Source organism: Populus euphratica, unplaced genomic scaffold (genome assembly GCF_000495115.2).
Source record: "Populus euphratica unplaced genomic scaffold, PopEup_1.0 scaffold174.1, whole genome shotgun sequence".
NCBI classification, from domain to species: domain Eukaryota; kingdom Viridiplantae; phylum Streptophyta; class Magnoliopsida; order Malpighiales; family Salicaceae; genus Populus; species Populus euphratica.
The window spans coordinates 863,506-881,152 of NW_011499935.1; the positions used below are offsets into that span (position 1 = coordinate 863,506).

The following is a 17,647-nucleotide window of genomic DNA, read 5'->3' on the forward strand; positions in this document are numbered from 1 at the left end:
ATTTATAGTAAATGTTAATATTAAATGTAGGCTTATCACATCAATGAAAGAATTGATTGATGAACTTAACTATTGGAATTAAGAAAACAACGAGAGGGCTAAGTTTTGAAATGATATGTTGGTTTAGTCTAAACTAGAACACCATTCGGTTATTGGATCATAACTGGATATGTAGAACTTGAATTTAGGTAGGATTTATATGTATGAAAAGCTAACACATAGGCCTAAAACTTTTATGAGAGTCTAAGATCTAAAAGTGTCATTTTTTAGTTCAAATGATAGCAACAACAGAGAAGTCAGAATTTGTACTGCAACCTAGATATTGTTCAGTGTTTAGCCCATATCTTGAGTTCTAGAAGTCCAAATACACCGATTTTTATTTTGTTAGAAAGATAAGATAATTTTCCAGAACTTTCATAAGACTAATTATTCAAATTTTGATATTAGCAATGATGTTTTGTTTAGACAAGAAGATAAGAATTGTCATAAAGTTAAGATATGATCACCCACTCAATAATTAGTCATCAAATCAATAGTTCTCAATTTTGGCCTATAAAAGGAGGCATTTACCATGCATTTAGCCTGTAAAAGGAGGCATTTTCCATGCATTTAGGCATCTTGGTTTTCAAATCAAAATCATGTTCATGCTCTTTATCTTTATATTTTTGTAATACTTAAGTTTTACTTTCATTAATCTTTTATTTATGCATTTTATTTCCTTTACTATACTTATATAATCATATTCTCCTCTTGTTTATTTATGTTTATCCTCTTCATTATGTTTAGGTAAGTTTATTATGTCAAAGTGAAAAAGTTTCATTAATGGTGTTAGAATAAGTATAATAGAAACTCAATATGAGTTTTAATAATTATATCCTAAATAACCTGCTATTAACATGTCTTATCATTTTTATCTTATTAATAGCAACAACAGAGAAGTCAGAATTTGTACTGCAACCCAGATGCTATTTAGTGCATCAACCCATATTTCGAGTTTTAGAAGTCCAAATGACCTCATTCTTATTGACATGACGAAAAGATTGATGTTTACTTGATTTGTTGTTAATATAAGTTAGCACAATCCTTAATTGTGCATACATAGTCGGTTTGTCAATAATGGCAGATTGTTTCTAGATTTGATGTTGTTGCTAGTTCTCAACAAACTCAACTCTTTGAGGGTAATTTCTCTAGAAAGCCCTAACCTCCATAATAATAGCATCTTCAGCCTATATATGGGCAATCCTTCCATTTATGTTCCCCCTGCAGATGTAACATTGTCTTGAAAATGCAAAACAGTTTCTTAGATGTCTCTATCTGCACTAAGAACACTAAGGATAAATGATCGTCTTTTTTTTTTAAGCTCCTCTAGTAAATCTACCCTTTAAATTTGACTGCCTTCTAGTTAACCCACCTCAGTACTCTGAGTCAATCCTACTATCATTCCTTCTCATTTTCTGAATTGATTGAACTATTGTTTCTTTCTTTTCAAGAAAGGTGGTTTGCTTGTAAAATAATACATATCCCTCTATTTGCCTAAATCAGATTAGCCCTATTAGCCTTCTTTCATACATGTCTCTAAAGCCTCATCTACCTCTATAAGCTCTCTACTTGTTTCAAATTTAAAGGAAATCAAGCATTGCCTCAACTCTTTCTGCAACATATCTCGCAGTCTCTCAATTTTATGCTACTTACTAGGAACATAATAGGAAACAAACATGAAGAGGTCATAGAACCGCATCTCATAATTTAGCACCGACATTTCTCCCTGCACTAAAGTCAGTAATTCCTACTCCTTCACCTTGCGATGGTATGATGAATAGAATTGTTGTGCAATTTGGTCCCTAAAGTCTATCCATGACCATAACCCTGTTGATCTCCTTAATCTTATTGTATCCTACCAAGACTGTGCTCTATTAGAAAATAGATGGGTGGCATAATTACATATGGTTCATCCAAAAAGGGTTCACATCTGAACTCCTATATACTCTTCACAATACACACCAACTTGACTACATTATTTACTAGTACTCTTACCACTAGTGTTGACTGCTTTTTTATAGCCACTAGGGTTATCGGGGCTATTGGCCATCGCTTCAATCATTACTCTCATAATTCAAGCTATAAATGTTGGGTCAGCATTCATGCTAGGGGACTACTACAAGTTCTATCATTATCGCTTAAGGTAAAACACTTTGTTTAGGCTTATTCGACTTCCCTAGATATAATAGTACTTCCTGCCTCAAATCAGCATCCTCTTGAGGTCCAATCGACTCCTCTAATCTCAACTGAGGTGGTGTTAATGGCATGTGAGAGACAATATCCTCTAAGTAGTTTTTTTCTTGTTTTTTCTCGAATCCCTCCTGTCAGATCTTTCTTACGTACGAATTATTTTTTATAATTTTTTAAATCATTTGAATTATATCAATAAAAAAATTTATATAATTTTTTTATGTCATTTCTTAGATGCTTTCTCAGCATCTACTTACTTTTATGTCTTATTTTTTCTCCACTCATGAAAGTTCAAGTCCACATTATAGACATTGCAATGCAATGAGATTTGCTTTCAGACATGATTGCAAGAGGAATCAAAATGACAAGTGATTGCTCTTTGAAAAATAAAAAGTAGAAATATTCCCTCAACTTTACAGTTAAAAATTAGGGCAAATAAAAAATCAATTGTTACAGTACAAACTAATATGTATATATAGAGTACTTCGATGCTTCAAATTCAACGTTATTTATAGTGCTAAGAGTTTCTTGCATGATTCCTTCACTCTTTTCATCTAATTAACTCGTTATATGATATTATGATAAGTTTTACATTTTTAAATACTTTCATATCGCTTCACCTATAAAAGAATATTAAATTAATTTTTTTTATGTATATTTTTTTATAGCTTTAACATGTCAATGTTAATAATAAAAAATAAATTGAAAAACTATCATTTTAATATTTTCAATTTAAAAACAATTTACAATACCATGATAAAACTCTCGTATTTTACTACAAGTTAAAAGGGTTTTTACTCCAATTACATCATAACATGTTCCTCGGTAATCCTAAATAAAATACAACTCCATACACATTTTCTTTTTAGCATTTTTTACTTCAGAAGAATTACGCTTCATTTAGGGTAAGGCTTACTTGTTTTATGTTTTAGATAAAAACTATACAGTAACCAGTCACAAATGCGAGCAGTACATCCAAGACTCTAGTTCTTCCATGTCCTAAAAAATAATAATGTTGAAACAACGATAAGCGATCAAAAAGACAAAACAAAAGGAAAGGAAAGGGATAGTATGTTTAGCTAATGTTTCACAGTTAAGTACTGACACATTGTGCTATTGAGTTAATAATATTGCTGAATTCACAACTCAAAAGATTTGTAGTAGCATAATGCCAAGCAGCTGATGTTCTTATGTCTTCAATGGAGCTTTCTTCTCTCTGTCAGATATGCGGGCAGGAGCTGTTGAATGTGACTTGAACCGACCCCTTCCTCCTCCATCTTCCCTTTCCTGGATAAACAAAATAGACAGCTTTCAATTTTCCAAACATATAATTTCAGCTCTTTGTGGTAAAAGGAAGTGTAAAGAAAAAAATTCAGATGAAAAAGAATTAAGCATTAATATATCATCTCAAAGTCTAAAAAATATTTGCCCGCTTGCAAACTTTCAAGATCTTTGACTTTAAGAATGTCTAAAATGGAATCATACAGCAAGGGGCATAAGGTTTAGGGTGAATTCTTGGATGTGAAAGTTCCTAGTCATAACGGTTATTGACATAGTTCTATACAGCATGCATTGAGAATCATGCCGTGATTTTTTTCATGATCAAAAAGTTATTGACATGGTTCTATACAACATGCATTGAGAATCATGCAGTGATTTTTTTCATGATCAAGATACTGATGTCTCACCTTTTTCTTAACAATCTGAACTACATCCTCATCTTGGAGAACATGACCAAGGCCACAGTGCTGTGGGTAGTGCCTTGCGCTTGTACCCCACACAAGCACATATTTCACATCCTTAATTAAATTTCTGTGTATGTGATTGCAGAAGTCTTCAACCGTGCACCCACCTCTATCCTGTCATCCACGATGAGAAGTAATTAAGCAACATGGAGCTAGGGACTACAAACATAAAGCATAGATTACACGTGAGATGCATAGATTAACTGAAGAGAAGGACCAATTTGTCACATACAGCTGAAAGAACTACAGGATCACTAAAATCTGGTTGCTGGCCTTGTGGTTTTGTGTAGACTCTCACAAGCCCCATTGCTTCCCACATTTTTGCTAGTAGTCTGTCCAAATTGAGCTGTTGAGGAAACAAGAAATAGAACACATGAATATGATGTTTATCAAGCCGATCACAGATTGGAAACTTGCACGTAACATTTTGTTCAAATCATCTTAGCTTTAAAATTGATTTTGTATAAGCATATAGATGCTATGAAATTGTGCTTTGCAAAATGGAGCGCAGGAAAAACATGCATCAAGTGCATGAAGATGCACTTGACAACAAAACTCAAGACATAAAGCATCTTGTTGCAAGTTTGAATGAAGATGGTTGTTGGGTCACATTCTTCTGTTTGCCACAGGTTGTATACAAAAACCAAGATTTTTGCTTCCTTTACACCCAAAGGAAAGAGAAAGGGAGAACCATATTTCTCAAAAAATTAATTAATAGAGAACCTGCCTTTAAATTGCAGCTAATGACAACAGAGTTTGGCTGGCGAGCTAACTTGTCCACATCATCAATACCTATAACATCTATCTTGTTATAGACATATATGCACTTCATGTATTTACGATTACCCTCGATCACATCTATTAGATCATCCACTGTTGCATCCTCACGGAATAGCACCTACAACCAAATTCATCAGTAATAAGCATCCAGCTTTTTGGTGGCCAGTGAAAGAGCAGATATAGTGTAATTGCAATAATAAAAACCGAGGTGCAAAACCGAGTTGAGAGACTACTGGAAAACATCAAAGTTGAAGATTAAATATAAGAGGCAGGAAAACAAAAATAGTAAGCTCAAGAGGAAATCGTCTTTGATATCTTCATTATCATCCATAGCATTTAATAAACAATTATTTTGTATTGTAGGCAAAAGTGATTAATCTCTTTATTATCAAAAAGAGAAGAGAAAAGAGAGTTTGTCATGCCAAAGGAAAGCACTGATTTGAGGCTAACATGAGGAGGAAAAAAGAAAAGTTATGGGCAACTAAGCATAATAGCAACTCCCTGTGGCCTTTTTAGATCTCTTTAGTTCCATTATTCCTATCAGTAAAATTTGTTGCATACCAAACAATTGCTTAGGCCCCGTTTATTTGCTAGAAAGTAGTTTTTTTTTTTAAGTGAATTCCAGGAAAATGAATTATTTTCTAATGTTTGGTAGTGTAATGGAAAATAAGTTGAAAAACATTTTCTAGTCTTTAGTAATGTCATAGAAAATAAGTTAGAAAATAATTTATTAATGTTTTATTTTTCTCAAGTTTATTAAAATAATGAGAAACAAATCTTACAAATTAAAAAATTAAATAAGAATGAAATTAAAAAAATATATAATTTCATAAATTATCTCAAATAAAATAAATAATAATCAAAATAATAGAGATCAAATCTTAAAAATAAAAAAAAATAAAAGATGAAGAAATTAAAATAATAATAATTAACATTTCATAAATTATTTCAAATAAAATAAGCAACAATCATAAAAATAAGAATCAAATTTGATAGATAAAAAATTTCAATAAAAAAATGAAAAGGGAAAAGCAAATAATAATTATAAAAATGAGGACCAAAGTTTATATAAAAATTAAATTTTAAGAGATGAAATTAAATAATAAATATTCAAAACAAAATATATATAGCAATCAAAAGTTTGAGGATCCAATTTGATATAATCAATAAATAAAATGACATTTCTGAATTTTTCACAACTTCCAAAAAGTGTTTTCGACCCAAATTTTTTAGGAAAACACTTTCCTGAAAACCAAGCCAAATTTTCCTTTGACTGGAAAGTATTTTTCGTTGACCAACTTTTCTAATGGCAAACAAATACAAGAAAGATAGGAAAGTGGTTTCCCAGAAACCACTTTCTGGGAAACAAACATGGCCTTAGTCTGATCAACTTTCAAACTAAAAAACAAGTGTCCAATAACTTTGCTAACCGTGAGGAAAGAAAAACCATGTCATCTGCAAAATTTAGAAAATACCTCTGCATTATGGATTTTGTATTCATGTAGAATCTGATAACAAAGCTTCTCATCTACATGAGTTAGAGGCAAAGTGCTGTTGAAAGAGATGCCCCCTGTTTTTTTCTTCTTGAAATAAATCTGACAGAGAAAGAGAAATGCAAAGCCAAAATTAAGCAAGTCAAGATCCATAAATCCTAAGAGCTAGTAAAAGATAATAAACACATGTTTGACCTCTGCCACACAAGATCAGACCTGACTTGAAATAAAGTTTAACATCTTGCAAAGTATGACTAAAAGGTTTCCTAGTTACACAATGCTAAAAGAACTTCTTTGATAAGAAGAAAGTTGCAAGGAGATGAAAGTTTATTGAATAAAAAATAACCGAAACCTTAATTCAGGTCAATGTCCCCGACATGCCATAAAAGTACAATAGACCAAAGGCACAACCCAACAATAAGTCATTTCTTAAGTATGCATCTGCACTATGAGTTTCAAGTTATTTTAGACTTTACCAACCAAAGTAACCATTTAGGTTGTTATCAACAATTTAAATCACATTCTCAAAAATAAACTCACTTGAGGTGGTCTCTTGTTTAAGCGCAAACCTACAGCTTCTAGTTCCCTGGTTAATATTTGTCGATGACCCTCACTCTGCACCATTTAGCATAATAATTAAATTGATGCTAGAAGATCAGGGAAAGCATTAGCCAAAAGCAGTTACAACAACAAGGAATAATATAAATGTCATGTAGTTGAAAAGCATGCCCACCAAGAAAAATCGAAAGGAAAAAAAGAAAAAGGAAGATGTCAATGTGGCAATATTTCCAATAAGTTTCCAGGAAAGAATCTGAGATGAAACTTTTTTTATTAAGGACACAGGAAGAGGGGGGATGTTACAAGCACTTAGACCAAAGCAACTACTAGAGACGGAAGAACATTAAATGTCAACAATTTAAGCAACCCAGGAAATATCCTGACAACAGCTGGTCATACTTGAGAAAGAACACAGCAAATGGTATCATGCAAAACATTATGCCAAAATGATACTATTATATTTTCCTGTCAGTACTTGTATTTTGAGATGCACAAAAGAAAGTGGGATTGAGTATGAAAAGCTCAAAGGTGTTTTTCCAGTTAAAAAAAGTGAACAATATGGTCTGTCCCGTAATCTAATGAGTAAACATCAGTTTATCACAAGAAGATATACATCCACTCATCACAAGGATTAGCAGTCAAAACACTGTGCAGGTAGACACTTACTTTTGAGGCATCAAGAACCATCAACACAATGTCTGAAGACTTGGAAACAGCAATAACCTGAGAAAAAAGGAAGATTTTATCAAAATTGTTCTTATTCCAATGTACTCGAGACAAGAAAAGATATAGAGAACCATTCAACCCAATAACCACCACAGCCCTCCATGAAGACATTCTATCAATCCTTTTAACTTACATGGCATCTCACACTCATCAATAGTCATATAAACAGGTGGCCAAATCCCATGAAAAGAGACAGACAAGCAAGTCTTCTTTTACCTGTCTTCCACGTCCCTTGCCTTCAGAAGCGCCTTCAATAATTCCAGGGAGGTCAAGCAGTTGAATTTTGGTATCGTTATAATGTATAATCCCAGGAATACAGGTAAGTGTTGTGAACTCATATGATGCAGCTTCTGAATGTGTGCCCGTTAACATTGTTAAAAGTGTTGACTTCCCCACACTGCAACCACATAGGAAAATTTCTCTCTGGCATTGCCATATGTACATGTAAACAAGCTACATTATTCTTATGCAACTAACCAAACATCGATGAACCGATCCCATTACCCTATCAGAGTTAATATCAGTCATGCAAATGTACATACATGAAGCAGATTTAAAGATACAAAGAACCGTTTCTCTTTCTAAATAAGGCACTTCAAATTCAGGCTATTAAATTGGAAGTCCTGATATAGAAGAAAAACATCTGGACAAACCAACTAAACCACTAAACACTTATTGAGGCAGACGATTGGTCCACTTTATTGCATTTTGCAGGAAGAGGTTCTATTATAAAGTTAGTAAAGCCTATGTGAATGTGTGTGCATTTACCCTCGTGTGTGCACAGGCATAATTTTTTGATATGTCAATGCATGTTCACATGTTTGAAAATAATCAAGACACCAGACCTTGGAAATCCAATTAGCGCGACACGTCCATGGCCAAATTTTGTAACTTCAAAACCATCTCCAGCTCCACTAGAACCCTGATTCAGATGCCATTAGAATGAAGCCTCGAACAGATGTAAAACAGTGGCCAACAAAGATAAGATGAAAAGGACACAGAAAATCCAAAAACCAAATGCAACCCGCAGTCTACAACACGCTAGAGATACCAAGAAAACCGAGATACCAAGAAAACCGTAACTTCAAAATTACTACCTCAACTTTTCACCCTTTTGGGCCAACCCAAACAATACCGTACAAGTTTCAAGGACAGAGCAATATTTATGAAGATTCAATCCACTGAAATAGCAAGCAATTTGGTACGAAGAAAAAAAATATTAAGTGAAGCTGTGATCAACAAACACTCAATGAGTAAATGGTAAGGAAAGTTGCCTTACTTTAGGAGGCTCCAACAGTTGTGTCCTTAGCTTTGCTATCTTTGCCTTGAGCTGACCAAGATGATACTCTGTAATATTACGGTCATCATTCAAATCAAAGAGAAAAAACCAATAAATTTTTTAAAAAAAAAATTGATAATAGAAACAAAACCTGTGGCTTTATTTTTCTGGGTACGGGCCATCTCGGCCTCGATTTCTTTGATCTTCTCAATGATCCCCATTTTTTCTTCTTTGTTCTAGTTGCCACTAATTTTTATGGACTGGAAACCACAAAAAAAGTTCAATCTGTTAACTATCATAAAAATCAATGCAGAAAAGAAATTAGTAGTTTATATGAAGATATAACAACGTGAACTGAAGAGAGATAAAGATGACTCGATTGATGGGTGACTCACCGGAACTGAGTGGAGGAGGCGGTGTGAGTGGCGAGATGGAAGTGGTGGGGGTATTTTCTCTTTTGAGCAGTTGGCTGGGAGAGAAGAACAAAACAACAGGGCTTTTTAGAATTAGAATCAGAAAGAAATAGCTTTTTGTTGTTTGGGGGCCCATTTTAAAAAATCCAACACTATTCACTATCCCTCCATTCCCTTTTTTATGTTATTTTATTTTATTTTTCGATATTATGTTATAAGAAAAAACATATTACCCTTTTCTTTTTGGCTTTTTTTTTATTTTCTAGTTCTTATTGATAAAAAAAATGACAGTATTTTTTTATATTTTAAAAATCAATCAATTAAGTTTTAAGAGCATTTTTATGAAAAAGAAGTTGAATATAAATTATTTTTTATTCAAAAAGGCATGAGGATTTCTTGTTTTATTTAAAAAATAAAACATAATCTTAAATGTTTTAATATTAACTAACTTCAATCTTTTTTATTTTAGATGTAGTATTTAAATAATATTTAATTGCACAATTCATAACCTTAAATATTTTTAATTATTTTATTTTAAATATAAGAAGTCTCAGTTTTTATTGATTTTAATTAAATTATTTTTTAGTTTTATTTATTGAAAATATATGTATCGTTTTTACTGTTGCTTCTTTTTTCTTGTGTTTTTTAATGATATTTGTGTGTTTTCCAAAGAAAATATTATTTCTTAGGACATCCATTTGTTTTTTAAAAGAATATTTAATTTTTCAAATAATTTATTTAATTTAAGGTATGTCCTTAATGATAATTTTTAATATAAATGATTTTATAAACACCACAACAATGATAATTTTTAATATAAATGATTTTACAAACACCACAACACATCACATCAGTTAATTATTAAACAGTTTGATATATTTAATTTCATGAGGTTTTATTATAGATTTGTACAGTGAATTTTTTTTATTTTATCCTTGGGTTTTTCTCATTCTAGTTCCTTAATAGTTTTTTCATTTGATATTTCAACATTGCCTTGGATGGTTACGTGATTGATTTTTTTATCTAAGGACCTCACAAGAGATTATTATGCTAATGAGTTGATATTTAATTTGATAAGATTAAATTTTATTTTATTTATTTAAAATAATTAAAGATTTAGAGATCAAAATTAAAAATTAAATAAATGTTCAGTCCCTTTTGATTTGCTAACGAGAATTGATTTGCATGGTCAATGTAATTTTATTTTTTTTTGCCATTCAACTTTTTTTTTTAATATGATCCTTTTACATTGACTTTTTTTTTATTTGAATTGGTAGTTTGTTTTGGTTCTTTGGGTTTTTTTTATTTTGATTCCTTATTTTTTTTTCTTTTTAATTAGTCCTTTAACATACTGTTGATCTGGGATTGGTTTTTATGAATTATTTTCATGCATATGTATAGGAACCTCACGGTATCAAGAAAATATTATGTCTCTTGGTTGATACTGAACTTGACAAAATTGAATTTACTTTCATTGATTTTGAAGAATTAAAAATTTAAGGATTAAAATTGAAGGTTAAACAAATGTTCATTCCTTTTGTTTGCTAACATTAGGGACTAACTTGCATGGTTAAGGGAAGTTTTTTTTGTCACTCAACTTTTTTTTTTCTAATTTGATTCTTTTATATTGATTTTTTTATTTGATTTAGTAGCTTGTTTTGGTTGTCTAGATATAAGGTTCTCTCGATATGGAATGATATTTAAGTACTATATTGATGCTTGGTTTGACAAAATAAAGTAAAGTTATATTGATATAAAATAATTAAGTGTTAAAGAATCAAAATTAAAAGTAAAAAAATATAATGGGCTAGGGTAGATATATAGTGCAAATCGGCTAGAATATGATACACATACCAGCATGTAAAGGCTAATTATTATGTTTTTTTTTATTAACATGGGTGTCCGGGCCAGCTTGCGCGCATCACGACTAATCTCACGGCTCACTGAACATCCTGCAAGCCCAATGAATAGGTAAGACACCGCGGGGGTGACAGGCGTACCACACAGAGAAGACCTAGTAAAGACAGGAAAGAAACAGCTCTCCAGCTCTACTCCCACTAGAACTCAAACCGAAATTCAAAGGAAAGAGAGTTGCGCCTACACTACTAAGCCACGACCTGCGTGATAACTATTATGTTTTGATAGCACATATAGCTGCTTCATGTGTTAGAAGCAATAAAGTGATATTTTTCTAGTGATGTGGCACATGTGACTATTAACGTTGATGTGTAGGATTTTTTTTCTATATTTTCTTTCATTCTCCTCTCTTTACCCTTCTCAAGATTCACATTGCTCTTTTGAAAAATAAATTTGTTATATCATTGTATTTTTTATTTAAATTTGATTTTTATTTTTTTTAATTATTTTTCTTTTACTTTATTTTTTTTAATTATTTTTTTTATCAATATTAATAGTAGCCCATGCATGCGTGCCATTATTTGTTTTGGTTAGGAGAGGGTCTCTTAAGCCCAAACTTGAATGCTCTTTTTCAAAGGTTTTTATTTTAAAAATTATCATTACAATTCATCAAAATAAAATAACTAAAATTATTTTTGTAGAAGATTATTCTATTAAATACTATTCAACTCCAAATTTTTTTCATATTAAATTATGGATTTTTTTATATTAGCAGGCACTTTTTTTTTCAGCCCTTCATGATTTTTTTCAAGTTTAATTAAAATTAATTATAATTGAATAAATAAAATTGTGTTTGAGATATTACTTCATTAGATGTCAACACTATAATTTTTTTTTCAGATGAGATTCTTGCTTATTTTTTCTAAATTCTTTTCGAAAGAGCTGAATTAATGAATATTTTTATGAGAAATAATTTTCATACACGAATATTAAAAATAATTTTTTAAAATATATTTATTAATATACTCTTAAACACTACCTCAATCTTTAATAACGGAGTTTGATCAATAACTTGTAAATGAAGAAGCCACTGAAGAGAAGAATTAAATTAGCATCGATGATGAAAGTCTAACAGAATATCTTCAAAATTCTATTGACATGTGGAATGATTATATTAAATGGAGGTATGCTTATTTTATATTTCTTTTCAATTCATTTATTTATTGTAATTGACTGGATTTAGTGATGGTTTTATTAGTAAGATATAAATATAATTATTAAATCTTAATGATTCATTAGGTACTTTTTAATTATAAGTGATTATTTTTTTATTTTTAAATCATTCATAATTTTATTCAAATATATTTTATATCTTTAACATTAACATTAATATTGATTTCATAATATAGATAATGTCAAAAGGAAGATTTTTTTAGGATTGTTTTAGGACTCCCAGCAAAAACGATGCATCGCTTAATACACTTGGCTATCAAAATAATAAGGGTAATTATTTTTACTACAGAAGGCATATGAAAATGTCTCGAAGGAGAGATTTTCCGACAAATCTCTTTCTTGTTTCTTGTATAGAAACCTGACATACTAAAGCTTTGTTTGGATTTCCACTTCAACTTCAGAAAGATCTGCTAATGCAAATGGTGTATGCCTCTTAAATCCTCCCAACCATTATTATTCTTTGGACAACAAGTATATTGGGATATTTTATATGATAAAGATTGGTTCGGGTTAAAAAATAAAGAATAAATAAAAATATTATTATATATTTTTTGACAATCAGGATATAAGATAAGTAGTTTATATATATATAAACATTAAAAAACACTAAAAAACTTAAATATCACGAGACTAAAGTCAAGAGTCATGAAACCTAAAAGATTCTAATGATCATTTAATATATATAATTATAGACTTTATAACTCTTATGACCATGTATTAAAAAAAGTATAACATTCTGTTATTCCTGAATACTTCCAAATTCAATAGAAGGTTTTATATTGATAATTCAAGATTTATATATGAATACTTTATGATTTATAAAAAATATCAAATTATCACATTAAAACCTTACAAAGTGAAATCCAATGGGAAAAACCTAAGCAAAGAAAAAGAAGTATAATTTTTATTGATTTCACTTTTAAAGTATATATTTTATGATGAATCTTTAAAATGATGCATTCTAATATTATAGACATGATGCATTCTAATATTATAAACATGCTTCTTTAGAGTTAAGATTGATAAAGATTTTATAAATAAGTCCACTAAATTATCACTTTATATGATTTGCTTGATATCAATTTTTCATTTTGGTTGAAGCTCATAGGTATAAAAGAACTTCGGTAATATATACTTTGTGTTGTATCCTTTATGTAGTCTCTTCTAAATTAAGTGATGTAGGCAATATTATCTTCAAAGAATATTATAGGACTATCTTCAATAGTTGACAATCCATATTTTTCTTTAATATGCTCGATAATTGACTCTTGCCATATGTATTCTCAACTTGTTTTATGGATTGCAATAATTTTTGAATGATTTGACGAAATAACTATTAATATTTGTTTGACAAATTTCCAAGAAATTACAGTACCTTCATGGATAAATAGATAACATGTTTGTAATCTCATTTTATGAGGATCAGAGAAATAGTCTTTATCTACATATTCAATCAATTATGAATTCAATTCACTATCAAAATAACCTCATTTCAATTGTCCTACGGAGATAGCAAGTATATGTTTAAACTTATTCTAGTATATTTTATAGGAGTGGAATTGTATCTTGCCTATAAATTAACTACAAAAACTATATATGGTTTTGTACAATTTGCAAAATACATAAGTACTTCAATAGCACTAAGATATAGTATTTTAGAACCAAGAGTTTCTCTATCCTTTTCTAGTGGTTGAAAAGGGTATTTTTTCGCATCAAGTGATCGAACAATCATAGGTGTACTCAAAGGATAAGCATTGTTCATGTGCTTTAGGACCTTTTCTATATATATCAAGCAATTTAGTCAAATGTAAACCAAGATAAAATTCCATTTGAAAGATGTTCAATCTGTAAACCAAGATAAAATCTTATCTTTATGAAATTTTCATCTCAAATTCTTCTTTCAAACATGTTATAATTTTTATAAGGTTTTCAGAGTACCAATAAGATTTAAATCATTAATATATATTGCAACAATAGCAAATTCTAATATGGTTTTCTTAATAAAAACACATAGTTAAATCTTATTATTTCGAGAGCCTTTTTCTAGGAGGTTTTTACTAAGACGATTATATTATATTTGATCAAATTGCTTCAACCCATAAATATTTTTTTTGTTTAATATAATTAACACTTATGGATTTATCATAAAATGTTTCAAGCATTTTAAATCCTTTAAGGATTTTCATGTGGATGTTAAGTAACTAGAGAATATATTTTCTTATAATCAACGTCAGGTCTATGTGAAAAACCTTTTACAACAAATTGTGTCTTTTATAGTATAATTTCATTGGTTTTATTTTGTTTTCTAATGAAAACCCACTTATATCCAACAAACATAATACATTTTAGGTGTATGAACTATAAGTCCAAATATTTCACAAATGAAAACCCACTTATATCCAACAAACAACATTTTAGGTGTATGAACTACAAGTCCAAATATTTCATATTTTGCAAGTGAGATTAACTTTATTTTGATTGTTTTTTTCACATTGGTCAATTACTTTTATGTCAACATTTTTCAACAATTTTTAGTTTGATTTTACCATCACTTCTGGTTATGCCAAAAGTAACCTTAAATACAAATACGTCACTTATGACAATTTTATTTTGATCCAAAATCTCTCTTTACAGATAAAGTTTATAAAAATCTCATTATTTTCAGGTACCTTGATCTTTTTTAAAGATACCTCTTCAAGAGGTTCCTCTTTAGGATAATCAATATTAAGAGATGATTTGGACATAACATTTATCGCTTGTTTTATGGTTGAGGACTCTTCAAGAGTACTATCATCTATTTATTGTGATTTTTGTTTTCTATGATTTTTTTTCCTTAGCGACAACAAGTCTTTCGCACTTCAGGCATATTATAAATTTATTTGCTGCTAAGTTGGATTTTTTTTTCCTTTAAGAATTTCAATTCTAGATGAAGCATTTACAACTAGAATGTGGAATTTAACCACTTTTTCATTATTGGTGAAAACATTCTATTTTTTATTTGCAATATTTTATGAGTGAATTATCTTTTAAACTTCTAGTTCACATTGATTTGTTCTTAAATCACAATGAGATAAGGTTATTCCAAGTATTTATTATAAATACTTCAGACACTAGCTTTTATTTCCCTAATGATGGAAAAATATTCTCTCAAAATGATAATCTTTTAAATAAGCCTTAAAAACTTCAAATATTTAAAGAATCTAATAATAGATAGAGAATCAAAATCAATATAAATTTTTATTTTATGTTGTGGACCCATTGTAGTCTTTTATAAGGGTGTTACGGGAATATGTATTGTACAATTAAAAGTTCATAAATGAAATATATTTGGTGGTTTACTAAAAACAAGTTATAAAGTAATATATTTATGGTAAGCATTTGATTTAATTCTAAATAATGATACAACATATAAAATAGTATGTCCCAAAACAAATATAAACAATTTTCATTGCATAAGTAATAGTCTAGCAATTAATTGAAGTCCCTTTATAAATGATTCTATTAGACCATTTTAAGTATGTATATGAGCAACAGGATGTTCAACATCAATTCCAATTGAAGTGAAAAAATTATCAAACATTCAAGAAGTAAACTCACTAGCATTATCTAATTGAATCTTCTTAATTGGATAATTATGAAATTGCGCTCATAGTCTGATAATCTATGTTATTAATCTAGCAAATGCAACATTTCAATTAGAAAGTAAACAAACATGTGACCATTTACTTAATGCATCAATTAATGTCATAAAATAGCTAAAAGGTCTGCATGGTGGATGAATAAGTCCACAAATATCTCCTTGAATTCTTTCAAAAAAAAATGGTGATTCTATAACAACCATTGATAGAGATGATTTGGTAATTAATTTACTTTGAGAATACATAATGCATGAATTTTCATTTGGTAAAAAATTCTTCAAGTTCTTTAAAGGATACCTGTGTGAATTCTTAATAATCTATCGCATCATTATTAATCCTGGATGTCTAAATTAATAATATCAAAACATAAATATTTTTGGGTTAGAGCACTTTTAATGCACCGCAACATTTGTTTCAATAAATTTCATAATCGTATAATAAATTCTAAAAGAAAAGGCATGCAATTTTTTGAGTATAAGCTCTTGGCCTTAAATACATGAAATAACATAAAGATATTATTTTCTATCTTCATCTATTATTTCAACCATCAGCACATGTATCATTAAAATTGAGTAAATTTCTTATAGACCAAAGTGAATATAATGCATTTCTGATACCTACTTTTGTGTTATTTGATAACAAAATATTAGCTTTTCCAAAACCTTTAATCATGTTTGTTGGACCTGATATTATAGTAACATTAGTTTTGATTGATGTTAAATATTCAAAATATTTTTTTCCTTAAGAATTGTGTGCGTTATTGAATTGTCTGCCATATATAAATCTTTATTATGAAAAGTCATGCTCTATTTTAAATGTAATTAAATTTTATTATTTAATTAAAATAAAATTGATATTGTTTATTGAAAATAAAACAAAAAATATCATAATAAAAATAAAAAATATTAATTATCCTCAAGAATTCCATCATATTCTTTCTTGTCTTTTAGACAAAGGTTCCATTCATTTTAGAGAATAGTTTAGAACTTGTGGGATGACATTGATGATTTTTCATCAAAAGTTTATGATTTGTTCAACCACAAGAAAACATGAAATTAGTTTCGAATATCTCTTGAAAAGTGAAGAATGTTTTCTCTAACATTTGATTTTCTATGATATTTTCACTCCATGGTTCAGCTATAAAGTAATTTAAAAAGATCATAATTGTATTCATTAATCAATTTAAAATCTTGCAATCTTAACTAATCATAACAAGTTTGAAGAAGTATGATAAATTTTTGGTGGTTATATCTTTTTTTTTTTAATTTTACCACGAAGATCTTTTATTATGAGATATTTATTTTTTAATTTTTTATAGAGATTGTGGCAAGATAAGAAAAGAAAATGCGGACATTAAATAATCCTAGGAAACCAGGAGTCATGGAAAATCAAGAGATTAAATCCAAGAGTCATGAAGTCCAAAAGATTTTAATGGACATTCAATATTTATAACTTTATATTTTATAACAGTTTGGATTTTTTTTATTTTTTATATAGACAAATATTTATTACATGCTAAACCTCCATGGATATTAATGATTTTTGTTTTCAACGGCACATTTATAACTAATTTAGTTGATTAATTTTTATTTCCTTACAGCACATTAATAAACAACTAAAAGAATTAAGAATTTTTTGTTTACATGAACAATGAAGCTACTCTCAACAATTTTTTTTCATCCTTTTTAAAATTTGT

The 17,647-nt window shown here is 29.3% G+C and overlaps 1 protein-coding gene across 3 annotated transcripts; it reads right to left on the bottom strand.

Moving 5' to 3' along the window:
- Positions 1 to 3,196: 3,196 nt before the first annotated feature.
- LOC105136425 (developmentally-regulated G-protein 2) lies at positions 3,197 to 9,315 on the bottom strand. 3 transcript variants are annotated; one of them, XM_011041755.1, is made up of 12 exons: positions 9,206 to 9,315; positions 8,962 to 9,056; positions 8,811 to 8,878; positions 8,377 to 8,453; positions 7,748 to 7,928; positions 7,472 to 7,528; positions 6,788 to 6,862; positions 6,230 to 6,349; positions 4,702 to 4,872; positions 4,207 to 4,320; positions 3,918 to 4,088; positions 3,197 to 3,516 (listed from the first exon to the last, which is right to left on the bottom strand). In XM_011041755.1, exons 2-12 carry the CDS (start codon positions 9,029 to 9,031, stop codon positions 3,418 to 3,420), a joined length of 1,203 nt encoding a protein of 400 aa, XP_011040057.1. In that variant the 5' UTR covers positions 9,032 to 9,056; positions 9,206 to 9,315; the 3' UTR covers positions 3,197 to 3,417. The 3 variants fall into 3 exon arrangements, with proteins under 3 accessions (XP_011040057.1, XP_011040058.1, XP_011040059.1); XM_011041756.1 differs by having other exon boundaries at positions 8,962 to 9,070; XM_011041757.1 differs by having other exon boundaries at positions 8,962 to 9,102.
- Between the last annotated feature and the right edge of the window lie 8,332 nt (positions 9,316 to 17,647).